At 39.6% G+C, this 15,909-nt stretch overlaps 1 protein-coding gene across 2 annotated transcripts in view; it reads right to left on the reverse strand.

The window, feature by feature from the left end:
• Positions 1 to 15,909, reverse strand: part of DNAH9 (dynein axonemal heavy chain 9) — a gene marked incomplete at both ends in the record, with an annotated part of 315,299 nt that overhangs the window by 146,404 nt on the left and 152,986 nt on the right. For both annotated transcript variants that reach the window (XM_080922531.1, XM_080922532.1), the window contains 2 exons: positions 11,783 to 11,990; positions 12,434 to 12,607. In XM_080922531.1, the coding sequence (XP_080778657.1) occupies positions 11,783 to 11,990; positions 12,434 to 12,607 (382 nt within the window). The remainder of the gene's footprint in view (positions 1 to 11,782; positions 11,991 to 12,433; positions 12,608 to 15,909) is intronic.

Below are 15,909 nucleotides of genomic sequence, written 5' to 3' on the forward strand. Positions count from 1 at the left end.
TTGGGAGCCCCCTTTGACCCTCAAAGCTGTAGGAGAAATCACTGGATATTTTGCCAAAAATCTTTGCAGAATTTTTATCTCCTGGAGTTCACAGTAAGGGGGAGTTGAAAAACAGCATCAGAGAATGTCTGAGAGCATCCATCAGTGCCCTTGCCTGCCTTCAGTCCTATGGCCCCCTATTGGTGTAGAACAGTGGCATTCAGAGAAATAAGTACAGGCACTCTCCTGGATTCATCTCTTCCATTATCAAGCCAGAGGGAAGGAGTCAGGCACACAGCTTCCAGCTTGATGGGGCTTGTTGAGAACAAACTTAAGTAATAGGGTGGAGAGTTAGGATCTACTTTTTTCTAGCAAGGCAATTAAATATTTATGGATTGCAAGAACCAACACTTTCTTATTACAGCTGGGAGCCCTAAGAACCATCTGATTTCTTCTCTTGAAGAACAAGTTTGTAAACAAGGAGAAAGTGTCAACAGGCAAGGAAGGTGACAGATAGAAAGACAAGTTTCTTCAAGATGCTTGAATATTCTAATTTCCTGGGCTGAAGTTAAATTAAGTGTTTCAAATAGGAATTAAATTTAAATTTAATTAGCATGCAATTAACATACACTATCAACCAATTAATTGCCCAACACCTTCTTCCCTCCCCCCAGAAAGATATAACAACTATATATGAGATCTGTCAAAATGTAATATAATTAATGGGCTGCCAAGGACACACTTTGAGAACAGTCCTGCTAATATGAAAGTTCTCCTTAGGAATACTTGTTTCTCCAGCCTCCTAAGGCAATGGTATTCAAATTCAGCCCCTTGAATTAACCAGACTCTGTAATTTGGTTGATTAAGCTCTTTAGCCATCTACAAGATGGTGGAGGAGAAAAGCACCCCAGTTAGCCATAAGTGGCCTTGGAGAGGGTTGGTTGTTTCAAATGGGATACATGAAGTTCTACTGAGAAAGACAGGGGGAATAGGCCATGGTCCTCAGCCTTTCAAACTTCACTTTGCTTCTGCTCATGTCTAAGAAGGAGTGACACTGAGCAGCTCTGGGTCCAGGTGGGCCTGAGGAGTGTGTGTGGCTTCAGTTTGAGGGAAGCTGTCAGATCCTGATGTTGCAAGCCAATCAGGAGTGATGGCGAGAGAAAGTCTCTCTGAGCATTTCTGGTTGAGTTCTGACTTGTCACACACAGGTCCAAGTCACACCCACCCCACTTATGCATTGTTGAACTTCTCAAGACGCGCTTAGAATGGCACAGTTTAATCTCTGGCTTTGGAGACAGTGCCATCTTCTATGTGAAGACCACTTCAGTATTACTGTGGCTGCCATTTTTGTGCTCTGGCTGTCAAATGGCAATTACAGTACCCTAGCTGGTCACCCGGATATTTTCCTCCAATATTTTCACTATACTCTCAAAACAACTGGGGAAGCCCTCTGAAGAGTGACCCAGATCATGTCAGCTGAAGCTTTATGTGGCATTAAAGAGGCTGAGAAACCTCTTTGCTCTTTGCTTCAGCTAATTGTTTCTGATAGAAGCAACATTCCTTGCTCCAGAGCCTATTCTCTGGCTGTTTCCTATGCCTCATATCTGTGTCTTTCAAATGCTGGCATACTTTGTTTCCTCATTTAATTACTCAGATATGCTCCTGCCCAGTTAAGGCGTTCATGGTACTCTAATTTAGAGACCTCATCCATGATGGTTTGAATATGCTTGGCCCAGGGAGTGACACTGCTTGGGGGTGTGGCCTTATTAGAGTGGGTGTGTCCTTGTTGGAGTAGGTGTGTCACTGTGGGAGTGGGATTTGATATCCTAGTCCTAGATGCATGGAAGCCAGTATTCTGCTAGCAGCCTTCAGATGAAGATGCAGAACTCTCAGATTCTCCTGCTCCATGCCTGGATGCTGCTGTGATTCTGCCTTGATAATGAACTGAACCTCTGAACCTGTAATCCAGCCCCAATTAAATGTGGTCCTTATAAGAGTTGCCTTGGTCATGGTGTCTGTTCACAGCAGTAAAACCCTAAGACCTCATCTTTACCCTGCCTCTGCTGATTTTTGTTTTTATGACACTCATCACTATTTACTAATTCCTGTCCTCAGGAGCTTAGATTCTCCTATGGAAAGAGCAGGTGAGTGAAATAATAAACAAGAGGATGGGCATTACTTTGCTTTTTTCCTAGCACATTCTTTAGCACACAGAAAAATGCTTAGGATTTGTTTATTCAGCTGAGGATGAATGACTACAATAATCCCTGAGAAACAACAAATGCAATTCTTATCTCCATATTAGAGTTAAAGGCATACAAGTTAAAGAAGGCAGGTTAAGCTCCTTGTTGAAACCAGAATTTAGATATCTGGCTATTGATCCTATTTTTCCCCCTCACTGGACATAGGAGTGACTTTTCTGGTTACTATAACAAACTACTTGATGGATGCAAATTAAGTTTGAGGGTATAGTTCATCATGACAAAGGAGGCAGAAAGCAGTAGGTCCCTTGCAAGCATTTTCAGGAAGTAGAGAGAGGTAAATTTGCCTTACATTTCAATCCAGGCCAAGACCCAAGCCCTTGGAATGCTGAGGAGTGCCTTTTATGCTGACGATAGGTTATTCTACCCCAGTTGACTCATTTTAGAAAATTCCTTATAGATATGTCTAAATGTTGGGGTTTTTGGTAATTCTATATTCTGTCAATTCGACAGTAAATATTAGATATCACACTGGGTGAGTGATCTCTTGTGCCTTGATCCTCAGCCTCTCTGGGTTGTTTCTGACTGTTCTGGTTCTCCAGTATCTAGGTTCAAGAGTAATGCATTCATACATCCATATAGTATGCCAGATACCTGCCGTGGTGAGCAGTTCACCGGCACCAGGTTACTAATATTACTTAGAGCCCCCCCCACCCTCAATAAACTGTCTTTACCTCTCAAAAATTATATTAGGAGAGAAGACTGAGCTTTAGATAAATCAAGAGGTTTTTACAAGATCAAATGACTACAAAGAGACAAAGCAAGGGCTTTACCTCAAGTCTGCACAGTTGCAGACGCTCAGGAAACCACAGCTGCCAACCAAGTCTGCACAGGCCTCTAATCTGCTTTCTGCCTTTAGAAATTCTCAGCTCACTGCTTGCTCTATATTTTTTATAGATAGCATCAATAATTAATCATGGCTTTCCTTGCAATCGCATGATTTGTGTACTTGTGTTTGAACTATTTTTCTTTCAGATTATTTAAGTTTTTCATATGTTAAAACTTTTTGGTTGTATCTGTAAGGCCTTTTGATGTATTCTTTCATGAAATAGCTTGCTTTGCATGACTATAAAATCATACATATTCATTCTGGAAAGATTAGAATGCATAAAAATTCACAGAGACGAAAGTGACAATTGGCCATTTTTTTTCACCTAGCAGTTAGCAATTCCTTCAACACTTTTGTGTCCTGTACTTTATTTGAAATACTTGTTTTTATTAGATTTTTTAATATCTACAAACCATAATTGTTTTGAACATATTGCTTATATATATTTCAGTTTTCATTTAATATACTATATAATTCTTCTTCTTTTTCTTTTTCTTCTTCTTCTTCTTCTTCTTCTTCTTCTTCTTCTTCTTCTTCTTCTTCTTCTTCTTCTTCTTCTTCTTCTTCTTCTTCTTCTTCTTCTTCTTCTTCTCCTCTGTCTCCTTCTCCTTTTCCTTCTCCTTCTCCTTCTTCTTCTTCTTCTTTTTCTTCTTCTACTTCTTCTTTTTTTGATAACAGAGTCTCAGTATAAAGTACAGGTTTACCTTAAACAAAAAAGCCTCCTGCCTCAACCTCTGGAAGGCTGGGATTGCAAAAGTGAGCCATCATGTCTGGCTCTATGGCAAATTTTTCTATCTGATAATAAAGATGCGTTTGAAACACGATTTTAATAGCTGTGTTATGCTTCATAGTTTATGGGACAACTTCTCTGTTGTCTAAAGGTAAGGTTCACAGTTTCCTTGTGCTTCGAATCACCCACAATTCCAAGCAGAACTCTTGCTCACTAGATGATGGATTTCAGAGAACCTAGCATTATTATTATTATTTTTTGAAGACGTTGAGTAAAAGAGAACTATCTATAGCAAGGTAAGCACAGCACTTCTTTGAGGCAGGGATTTGAGTAGATGTTTGAAGGTAACCAGTAACCTTACGTTTCAATGGGCTTGTTATAGAGACTCGTCTTACACTTTCAGACAGCTGAGTTCCTTTTTGATTAGTGTAATTAAGCTCTAAAGTATTTGTTGAACTAATAATTTTAATCTCAGTCAGACGAAGAGAGAATATAGTGTTACCATGAGCACCATGGTTCAGCCAGATCCTTCTGAGTCCATTGACCTTCATCAAGTTCTTTATTCCCTCTTTTCTGTCTTGATCAGTCTGTGACTCTTTGCAAATTGTATTATTATTATTCTAAAAACTTATTTAGGTCTCATCTGAAGTGAAAATGTCTACTCTAGTCTCCTTTCGGTTATGATTAACAAGTGTCACCATGGTCAGTTCAGAGTGTTTGTATATAAACAATATATATTTGGGTCTTGTTTTTCTTTTTAAATTCATTTTGACAATCTTCTTTTAACTGATGTATTTAGAGCATTGACTATTAAAGTGATTATTGGTATGGTTTAGAACTAAAAAGAAATTAAAAACTTATTTACATTTTCAAAACATATGAGGAGAGCAAACGGAGAAGACACAGAAACAGATCTATTAAAACTAAGACTGAAAGAGATCACGAAACAATTTGGAATGAGAGACACTTGTCACAGTAATCTAAGATGACACCGTTATTATAACCCATAAAAATTATCTCCCATTTGTCTTTATGAACCAAGCTTTTGAAAGCTCAGAGCTAAATCTATGTTTAATTCCAGGAACCACAACTTCTTCAATTAGCAGTATAATCCCACCTCTTCTAAATGAAAACTTATTTCAGGAGACACATTCTTGAAGGTATAAGTTATAGTTATTCACAAAGGAGATAGAAGGATATGCAATGATTGTCAACAGAGAGGATATAAAAATAAAGCTAAAATGAGCTTTCATCATAGTAACCTGCAGCAGAACCTGAGAATAAACCACTTGCAAAAGAAGGTAAAACTATGTAGCTGGTTGTGGAGAGTCTGGTGGGATGGAGAACAGAGGCTCCAGTGAGAACTGTAGCCTCGCTCATCTTATGAGAAAGATTACATCAGAGCTGTGGTTACCATGGTTCTCGACTTCATTTTCTTTTGATGCTTTCCAGTTGGGATGACCATAGTGTGAAGAATGAGGCACATGTACAAACCTATGAGGCTCTTGAGTGTTCTGCCCATATACCCATATGTTCATGCATTCATGCATCCATCCATATCTATCTATCCATCTGTGTTGGGTTGCCCCATATAGCCCAGGCTGTTTTGACTCAGTGACTGCAGCTGTGTATTTCCCTCTTTGGAATGTAAATGCAATGGATGAAACAGAAGCCATCCAGTCATCTTGAATGATAAGCCAGGGGAATAACAAATATTTAATACTGGTATTATTAAACAATGGATCTAGAGTTTGTAAATGTTTACCTTTTGTACTTCGTGGTGTGTGTGTGTGTGTGTGTGTGTGTGTGTGTGTGTGTGTGTTTTCTTTGCCACTATCATTATGTTTTCTACTAACAGCCAAAAACATTACAAGTGAACTAATCCATTACAAGATGGGCTGGGGAATTTCGTAAACTAAAGGGGGTAAGGATGGAGCACTTAGCATAAGGGTGACTACATTAACATTGAATTTCTGTCTGTATAGCTATGTGAGCTGTGGGAAAGCCTGAAGCACATTCTTCATTTACATTTCAGTCACTTTGAAGAGGACTCATGGAGACCCCAGAACTGAATAAAGAGAGAGAGAGGCAGGTACAGTCAGCAGCTACCTTCTCTATATAAGAGCTTCTGATGTGGAGAAAAGAAGCATTCATTGGGTTAGAACAATGTGTGAGCTGCAAAATGTTCCCGAGATCCCTCAGAATTTGGTCTGTGAGGTGGGGTTATTGCTTATTCAAAGCAAGAACATCTTTTCCAAAAATATTAGCTTTTTTATTTTCAGAATATTTTTTGTTTGACTTCTTTGTTTAGTAAGAAAATTTTGTTATAGTCTTTTGACTCTGGCAGCTGTGGCTTAAGAAGGCTTGTATAATATAGACTCTTAACTTTGAGAGACGTTTTTGTTAATACTATAATAATACATTCTCCCTACTAAGCAGTTGTGTGTTAAAAATCATCTGGAGTGTTTTACAAATGTTATCTTACTATTCAAGACTGAAAAAATAAAGTGTTGACATTGAACAACATGGGTTATTCTAAAATGCAGCTGAGCAAGGAGACAAGAAGAAAAGAGCATATATGCTGTTTTAGTCTGTAAAGTAAAAGAAGATACAAACTCATCGACTGTGAAGGAAGGTCGGTGAATATCTGGCATAAGGTGGGATGGACAGAGAGACAGTAAGGGGTTATCAAAGGACTTGAGGGGTCCTGGAGGTCGGTGTGTTCAGTATTTCAATAATGACAATGGTCTTATGAGTGTGCAGATATTTTAAACCTTAGGAAAGATTATACTTTTAATATGTATTTTATTACATAGAAACCTTTCCTAAGATTAAGCCTATAAAATGGAAAATAATTCTTTATCAGCTATACATCTGACAGAGGGTTAGTATCCAGAATACACAAAGTACTCAAAAAATGAAACATCAACAAGACAAACGACTCTACTAAAAATTGGAACATGAAACTAAACATGGTTCTCAAAGATGATGCTCAAATGGTCAAGAAACATTTTTTTTTTAATGTTCAACATCTTATGCCATCAGAGAAATTCAAATTCAAATTACTTTGGAATTTAATCTTACACTAGTAAGAATGTATGAGGGAAAATCGAAAAAAAAATAGTAACAAAATAAGTCCACAAATAGTGATAAATGCTAGTGAAGGGAATGGGAATATTTAGTCATTGCTGGTTGGGAGTACATGGTGGGACAGGCACCAGGGAATCAGAGTGAAGGTTCCCCAAAAACCTAAAAACATGGTCCAGCTATACCATCATTGGACATATACTCAAAGGAGTATATGCATGCTTGCACATATACCCTAAGACACAGAGAGATACTTGCCCATCTGTGTTCACTGCTGCTGTGCTCACAATAGGTAGGTCATAAGAAGAGCCTACTCAGCTATCAGAAACAATGGCCTTATGAAATTCTTAAGAAAATGGATGCATCTAGAGAATATCATCCTGAGTGAGGTAGCCCAGTCACAAAAGAACAGACATAATATGCAGTCACTGATAGTTGGATACTAACCCCAGAAAGCTCTGAATACCTCAGAAACAACTTACAGACTATCTGAAGTTCAAGAAAAACAAAGGCCAAAAAAGAAAGAAAGAAAGAAAGAAAGAAAAATCATTATGCTTAATCTTTACACACCAACAAAACTTTGACTACTTCCAGGTTACATCTTCTTTTACATGTACTTTACGCTCATTGTAACTAGTAAGATTTTAAGGCATACTATCAAACCTTTAAAAAAAATAAAGTACTGACAAAAATGTATTCATATACTTTTATGCAAAAAATGCTTTTAAAATCTGTACATTTATCTTTGTTTTTTAAAAATAAAGTTGTTCTATTAAAAATGAAATAAAATTAAATTTAAAAAAAAGAAGAGCCTACATGTCCATCAACTGAGGAATGGGAAGGGAAAATGGGATACATTTATACAATGGAATATTATTCAGCTTTTCAGAAAAAACAAAATTATGAAATTCTCAGGTAAGTGGATGGAGTAAGAGGTCAGTGTGTGTGTCGGGGGACAGTTAGTTATATTAAGAGTTAAGGGGTAATAATTTAACAGGAATTGGGGGTGGGAGATGGGAGGGCAGGGTATAAAAAGGAATATGGAGTGATAACACTAAAACCTTTCTAAAAAATATATGGAAAACTATATTTGACACTTCCTAGTATATCAAAACATATATAATAGATATAAATATGGATATGTACTTATTACAATAGATATACATAGTTAAAATGTGGCTATCCTAAGGGGCCACAGTGCCTATAATTGACACCACAGGCTACTCAACAAAAATCTTAGTGCCAGAAATGAGCTGTCTCTATGGAGTTGTTGACCAGTGAGGTCCATAGATCCCCAAACACCACAAGCAGTTGCTAATGCTCTTAACTACCCTCAGAGACTTGATGGTAAGACCCGAATAGTAACAACACTACACACTTGAGTCAGAGAGCATAAAGAGATCAAAGTGATATTGATATGGAGGCCTTATCCCTACTCCAACTTTCATAGTTCAAGAAAGTTCCATGCGCAATACTTGAGACGAAAGGTCTTAACAATCTTACCCAGCTGTGAACTCTAAGAGCTACAGTAATGACTGCTCTCATAAGACATGTGTCGTGGAAATCCTAGGAGTAACTAATCACTAATTGATTGGAATCAATTCTTTCTCACAAGATGAAATGAATACCTGGCACTATTTTTAGGTCAGGAACCTATGGCTGTATAGTATTTCACTTACTCCCAATGATTTATTATTCTAGGCTAATGTATCTCTCAGTCATCATCAGAGAAGGTTGTTCTTACAATAGATGTAACTAACACAAAGATACACAGCTCGTCCACATGCAGAGAGTAAGAGAATGTGAGATATTTAGTCATAAATGGGATATCTGCTTAACACCCTCTTCTCCCAGGGCTCAGAGATCATAGTGGAAGAGAGTATGGGAACAGTGTAAGAGTCTGAGACAGTGGGTGACCACAAGAATGTAGTGTCTTCTGCCACAGCAAGACACATATAAATTCACAGTTGTGACAGCTTGAGCTAGACCAAATCCCAAGATGGATAGGGGAGGTAGGTACCAAGCCCCACCCATAGCAGAGGAACTATCGGCAATTGACAGTTACTGGGATATGCAAAATCAGTTTTCTTTAAGATTGTGGTCCCTGATAAGCTGACCATGTTCCAATGGAAGGCCATACTTCTAATATATGGACAGCACAAATAAGACCTGGGTTAAAGAAATAAAAGGTGGTCACAAAGTTGGGTTGTCAGGAAAGGGAATAGATCTGAGAGGAGTTGGGTAGGGTATGAATAAGACAAGAACACACTGTACATGATTCTCAAAGAACTAATAAAATTTAAAAAGAAACATATGCTGCTTTTTAGTAGGATCTTGGATAGAGAGCTTTGACCTAATCCCACAGTAGAATTCTATGTAAGAGTAGAAATAAATAACATAGATCTGGATGTGTCAAAACATTGATTAACATTGATTAAAATAAAGTAAGTTGTCAAAGAGAAACAGTATGATATGAAGTTTAAATGTCTACAAAAGCACTATATGTTTTATGACTATAGGTGGGTAGAGAGAGTTTAACTGGTATGTGCTTGCTTTGGAATTCACATTAGTAAGGAGTGGGGAGGAGGATGGGTGGGGAGCAGGTGCGTTACCATCTGTTGATTCTGGGTGGTGGTAATTGATCATATATTATGTTATATTTGCTTTTCTGTACTCTTGAAGTATTTAATACTTTAAGAAACATTTAATTATCTATCCTGCTCTCAGTGTTTGGTTCCCCTAGGGCAGGGACAACTACTGTTCTGGATTCCTTCTGGAGATATATTTCCTTCTGGAGGTAATCTTTATGTGTCATGATGTGTCGCCATTGTATAATAAACTTCGGTAAGTTAAGAGCGTTCTGTAGTATATCTTTTCTATTTCTTTAAAAACGATTTAAATATTTTACCCTGTCTCCATGTGTATATGTGTATATGTGCACAAGAGTGCAGGTACTTACAGAGGCTAGAGCTCCTGGAGCTGGAGTACATTTGTTGTGAGCTACCTAATGTGGACTTTGGGTCCTGTGCAAGAGTAGCACAGGCTTTTAACTGCTGAGTCTCCTCTCCAGCCCCATATAGTGTGTGTGTGTGTGTGTGTGTGTGTGTGTGTGTGTGTGTGTGTGTGTATGTGTGTATACATATATATTGTATATATATCTTGCACATACATATATAAAATATATAATGTATGGTAAATTTCACATATATCTTTTAAATCATCATGTAGATAGTACTACTCACTCTGGCCTGTATCGCCCTTTTTGTCTCTTGACAATGCTACGGAAATGATTCCAAATTCATGTTTGTGAAACTTCCTGTCTGTAATTCTGCAAACAACTCTAACAAGTGAGTAATTAGGCTACATCCATCTCCTCTCTCACCAGTGCAAGCCTATTGCAAACCCCCCCGTTGCTTGTGCAATATGCTGCCTGTCTTGTGTAGCTAAGCCATGTGCTTTAGTCTCTCTAATCCTCAGTGCCTTCCATGCTAGCTGCAGCTGAAACACTGAGCTGTCAGACTAGGGGGTTTGCACAGTGAGTGCACTAGTTTGCCTCTTTGTCGAGTGAGTCTCTGTGGCTGTCTCTGGAGTTCATAGGTGTCGTTCAATGCTTCATTTCTACTTTGACACCAGGTATCTGGTTTTCCTGTTTCCAATTGTTGGAAGAACCACTTCTCCCAGCACTTGCCTGCATGTTCAATAAAATCATTATTTAAAAAGAATAAGCTTATATGTCACTATAATAAGAACAATGGGATAAAACCTTAAAAGTTACATTGTAATGAGTTTGCTGTCTTTTTACTGTCATCTATGCCTTGGTGGTACTTCCTTTGTTTAGATCTGAGAAGGTATGGGGCAGTGGGCATGGTGGTGCATCTCTTTCCCAGTAACTCCATGTTCTTCGACATTGTATTAGTATCTTGCAATGGGCTGTGGTAGGAATATTTCCATCACAGGCATAAGCTTATCACACAAAAACGTTAAAGTTAACAGCTCCCAAGCAAAATGATGACGACTTAGGTCAAAATATCACACATTGTCAGATACACAAGCATCTTCTAAGTACCTACACTGTAGCTTTTCTTGTCTGTGTTTGTGTGTGTGCATTATATGTGCATGTGTTTAGTGTGTGTGCATGCATGCTTGTGAGTGTGCACTCATCTCTCTCTCTCTCTCTCTCTCTCTCTCTCTCTCTGTGTGTGTGTGTGTGTGTGTGCGTAAGCTTTCTACAACTCTAACAGCGACAACTGGCAGGACAAGGATGAATCTGCTCCTTCGACCCCATTTCTACCTTTATTTTGCTGAAGCATTATCTTGGATGGATCTTCAAAAGAAAGCATGTTTGTTTTGCTTCGTGTTCTGAGACCCGAACTCCCTCTGTAGCTCAGACTACCCTGGAACTCATTTTGTAGTCCACAGTGGTGAGGGACTTCGGATGACCCTTCTTGCCTCTGTCTCCGGGTATTGAGATTACAAACCTTAGACATTTTAAACTACCATTCAAAACTTAGACATTTCAATATGCAAAGTGTTTCTTCATAAATTGAGGTTTCCTTATAAGGGAGGACCAATGAGAAGTGACTGGCACAGGGGGAAGATCTGCACTGAGCCTACTTTTACTCAGAGCCAATGAATGAATCCCCATGGTTAGCCTACCACTGACCCCAAGAAAATTTAGAAGATGGGATGCATAATGAAGTTTTACTTGGTATGACCCTATGCACCCAGCTTCCCATCCTGAGCTTTTGATCTAATCTACCAGATTTGAGGGATAGTAATATCTGTAGATGCTCCTAGCACCTAGCAGTGCTGCTGGTGATTGAGGTTCAGCCTAGATAGCACGGATGCTCTGCTAGGCTTTTAGTGGCTCACACCCCAGGCCCTGGGGCCGCTTACCTTGTAGCATTGCTGATGTAGTATAGTAGTTGAAGGGTACATTTTTAACCATGTATTCCTCAGGGTTAAGGCTGGACAGCTTTGCTCCCACCAGCACAGACTTGCCTGAACCAGCAGAGCCAACCAGCATAACCGGCCGCCGCCGCCCCATGAGCCGTTCCATGAAGTAGCACACACGGATGGTCTCACTTGTGTGTACCAAACAAGCCTAGAACAGGATGTGATGGGCATGTCACACAACACTATGTTCCAGAACATTCCAGAAGAGGAGATTGTCATGGGAAAGCTTGCCTAGTAAGGGTGGGTATGAGTATCTTTCCTAACGTCTACTTTGTCCATCTTGTAAACCTACTATTATTGCACCCTGGGGTTCAGTAGAGACTGTCCTCTGTCTCTCCAAGGCATCTCCAAAGAGACTACAATAGCATTTGGCTTTTCCATCTCCTGTCCTCTGTCCCTAATGATGCTGATTGGCTTCTCTATTTGTTTCATTTCCCATAGGAGACTTGTGGCTTCATTACACCTATGATTTGAAAAAGAATACAGTTGGGGACCAACTGGTTTATACAAAGTCAAGCACTTGATACTAACAGGGGTTTCTGCTGAGCACCTCCATGGGTACCATGCCATTGGTTGATCATTCCTACTTACCTGCAAAGGCATCTCAGGGTCAAATTCAAACTGCGGGATGAGTTTGGCCCAGGACTCAAATTTCTTGGTCTCTGGGTCTATGTAGTAGTCAAAGACAGTTCCTTGGGAAGGAAACTTGACTGTTTTGAACTCAGTCAGCCACCATTTGCTGAACTCTGCCCGGTAGTCTACAAGCTGCAAAGACAAAGCTTGTCAGGGTACAGGTCTGCCAGAGCCCAAGGGGCCCATGTGGGTATCTCTGGCACGAACAGAAGTTGAGGTAGCGGCACAAAGAGTTCCTGATTATATGTGTTTCTAGGATGGAGAAATTGCCTAGAATGACAGAGCTCCTGAAGCATCAACCCTGTCCGGGACCAGAAGGCCAGTGATGCCCTAAGACAGATGCTGTCCTCTGGCAGTTGCTAAGGTTAGAATGTATCCTAGCATTTATATGGTTGGAAAGTTAATGTCTCAAGTCATGAGTAAAATTACCTGGAGGAAGGGCTTTCATGGGAAGGAGAATTGGGCTGAGATGAGGCCACATGGCAAGGCCTCCATGGTAGCTTTTAAAGAAGAGAGACATAGGCTAGCACGTTTGCTCTGTCTTCTATGGAATGCCCTCTGCCCTGTTGTGACACATCAAGAAAGCAGGTGTGGTACCAAGCTCCCAGAAGTCTGGACTCCTGAACTAAGAGCAAAACAATTTCTATTCTTTATTAATAACCTAGCCTGTACATACATACATACATACATACATACACACACATACACACACACACACACACACACACACACACACACACACACACACACACACACAAACACTGCTACAAAGAGCTCCTACAATGCTGCATACAAAGGGGACCAATGACCCAGTTAGCTGGGGTCACTGTGTCTCTAGAGTGGAATTTTATATATTATAAAATCCAGTCTCCCATTTGCTTATTCTGTAATAGCCATGCCCTTTAAACTGCATGACAGTAACATACGTTACTGGCATCCCATTTATAAAGTTTGGGGTCTGATCTCACCACATTCAATCATCACAAATGTTCTAAACAATCCTGGCTGGCTAGAATGATCCCTGTTTTGTATATGTACGCTCTCATCCCCAGTCTTGTGCTTTCTCTATAATGTCCCTGTGGGAGCTCACTTTCTGTGATTGCTGCAAAGTAGTCAGCAGGGCTGTGTTGCTATTTTTCTTTTAAATTGGACCTTCCACACAGGCATAGGCTCCATTTTTGTTTGGTGTGTGGTCTTACTGAAAGCTAGTTAATTGACACACCATTGGTAGTGCTGATGCAAATATCTGGCCAAATATCTATTCCTAATTTACATCACTTTTTGGTGTTTGGCTTTAAAGTAGGTTGTGTGGGATTCTGGGCACTCCCTGCTGCTAAAAACTTTCTACTGTGCCTCTCCCCATGGGCCAGCATGGCTGTTCCTAGTTCCAAGAGTTTAAGACGCCTGGGAGGGTGCTTTCTTCCAGGCTTTTAGAACAAGTAGAGTAGATTTAAATACCTCTACATAGATTGGAAAATTGATCTTTATCCTGCTGCCAATGTAGATGAGAAGCCCAGGAGTAGGTATCTGACATCTTGGCAGCTGGAAGGCTAGAGATTGTATTGGATAGCAAGCATAGGTCTTTGAATTTTGAAAATTTTACAAGTCTTTTTCACCCTGAATATTATGTCTCTGAGGGTGTACTGAATGGTTTTGTGTGTCAACCTGACAAAAATCAGAGTTATCAGAGAGAAATGATCCTCAGTTGAGAAAATGCCTCCATGAAATACAGCATTTTCTCTATTAGTGATTATAGTGTTTCATGGCAGCAATAGAAACCTTAAGAGTGGAACCTCAAAGCAGTCTGAAGAGCCTTCCCCAAGGACTATAGAGCAGTACAAAACCTTCCAGATGTCAAACTTCCAGGCCTACACATCTCTCTCTTGTTACCCTCAAAACCTCTGACTCTGGAATGGGATCGGGGGTAGGGAGTTGCATCCTGAAGTCTGAGCAATATGCAATAACGGAGTGGTGCTGGAACAAAGAAAAGAGTTTATTCTTCTGGTCTCACTCCTTGACTCTTCAGAGTCTTCAAATATGGCTTTGTCTGGCAAGGCTTTTTTTTTTTTTTTTTTTTTTTTCCCCTCTAAAAACAAAGAGCTCCAGAGGGCTTGGAAGACGGGTTGAGTGCTTGTCACATAAACATGGGGTTCCATGTTCAAGCTCCCACCCCCATACAAAAATTGAGCACAGAAGTACATGCCAATAATCACAGTGCTGGGGTTCTGTAGGGTGCACACTGGCCACCTGGGTCTGTCTAGGTTAGTTGACGAGCCTCAGATCAGTTAGAAACTGTCTCAAAAAATATGTTGTAGAACAGTCAAGGGAGATATGTGACACTGACTTCTGACTTCTACGTGTATTTGCACAAGTGTGCATGCACACACACACACACACACACATACATGCACACACACACACATGCACACACACACACACAGCTAGCCCCACAATCAGCCAGGATTAGAAGGAATAAATCATAACTTGGTGGCAATCATAGCTTGTCTGGCCTCCTCTTGTGAGACAGCACCAAATACTTCTGTAGAGCTGAATATTTACGTTAGGAGAATATTGCTAGCAAACATGTATACACACCAGTACTGTTCTCAATACATTCCAAGTATCCACATTGGGCAATTAGAACAATACCCTCATCAACAACCCAGGAGTCGTCATCATCGTCTGGACACATGGGGAGAGTAAGGAAGAGGCAGATTGAACATCTCCCTCCTGGTTTCTCAGGTAATATTGACAGCTACAATTCAAGTTCTGTAAACATTTTCTCTTTTCCTTCTCTGCTTCCCTTCCTTGTTTTTCCTTCTCATTTTCTCTCTCTTGTCAGTGGTTTATTGTTGAATCCCTTTATTGATAAGTAAGGCTGAACACATTCAATAGAAACGATTTAGAGAGTTTGGAGCTCAGCACATACTGGTGAAGTCATCAACATAGTCAGTGCATGAACTGATCCAATGCCTTCTGCTCCTCTGATTTCTATTATGATTGCTGTGTTTTGGGATAAGCATACCAAACTTACAATCTCTTTAAGACATGGTGATGCTAACAAGGGTGTGTTAAGTAAAGTAAGCCCAACATGGAATGACTGACCCTCCATACATGATGAATGCAAAAATATTCAAATGCCTATATGTAGAGGGTGAAATAATAATTGCCAGAGACTTTGCGAGAAAAGAGTAAGTCTTGGCCAAATGTTCCATTGATAGCAGGTGGATAAATCTACAACGAGCAAATCTATATTATAATTGTGTCAGTGGTTAACAACACTTTAATGTGGATTTTAAAATTTGCTCACATGGTTCATGTTTTTGACATCTTTATAACATTGCATAGTCTCAATAATAAAACACTAGTTTGTATAATCTTGAATATGTTATGTCCAGATAAAACATACTAAAGTAAAGAAAGGGGCTGTGAAT

Source organism: Micromys minutus (genome assembly GCF_963924665.1).
Source record: "Micromys minutus genome assembly, chromosome: 10".
NCBI lineage: Eukaryota > Metazoa > Chordata > Mammalia > Rodentia > Muridae > Micromys > Micromys minutus.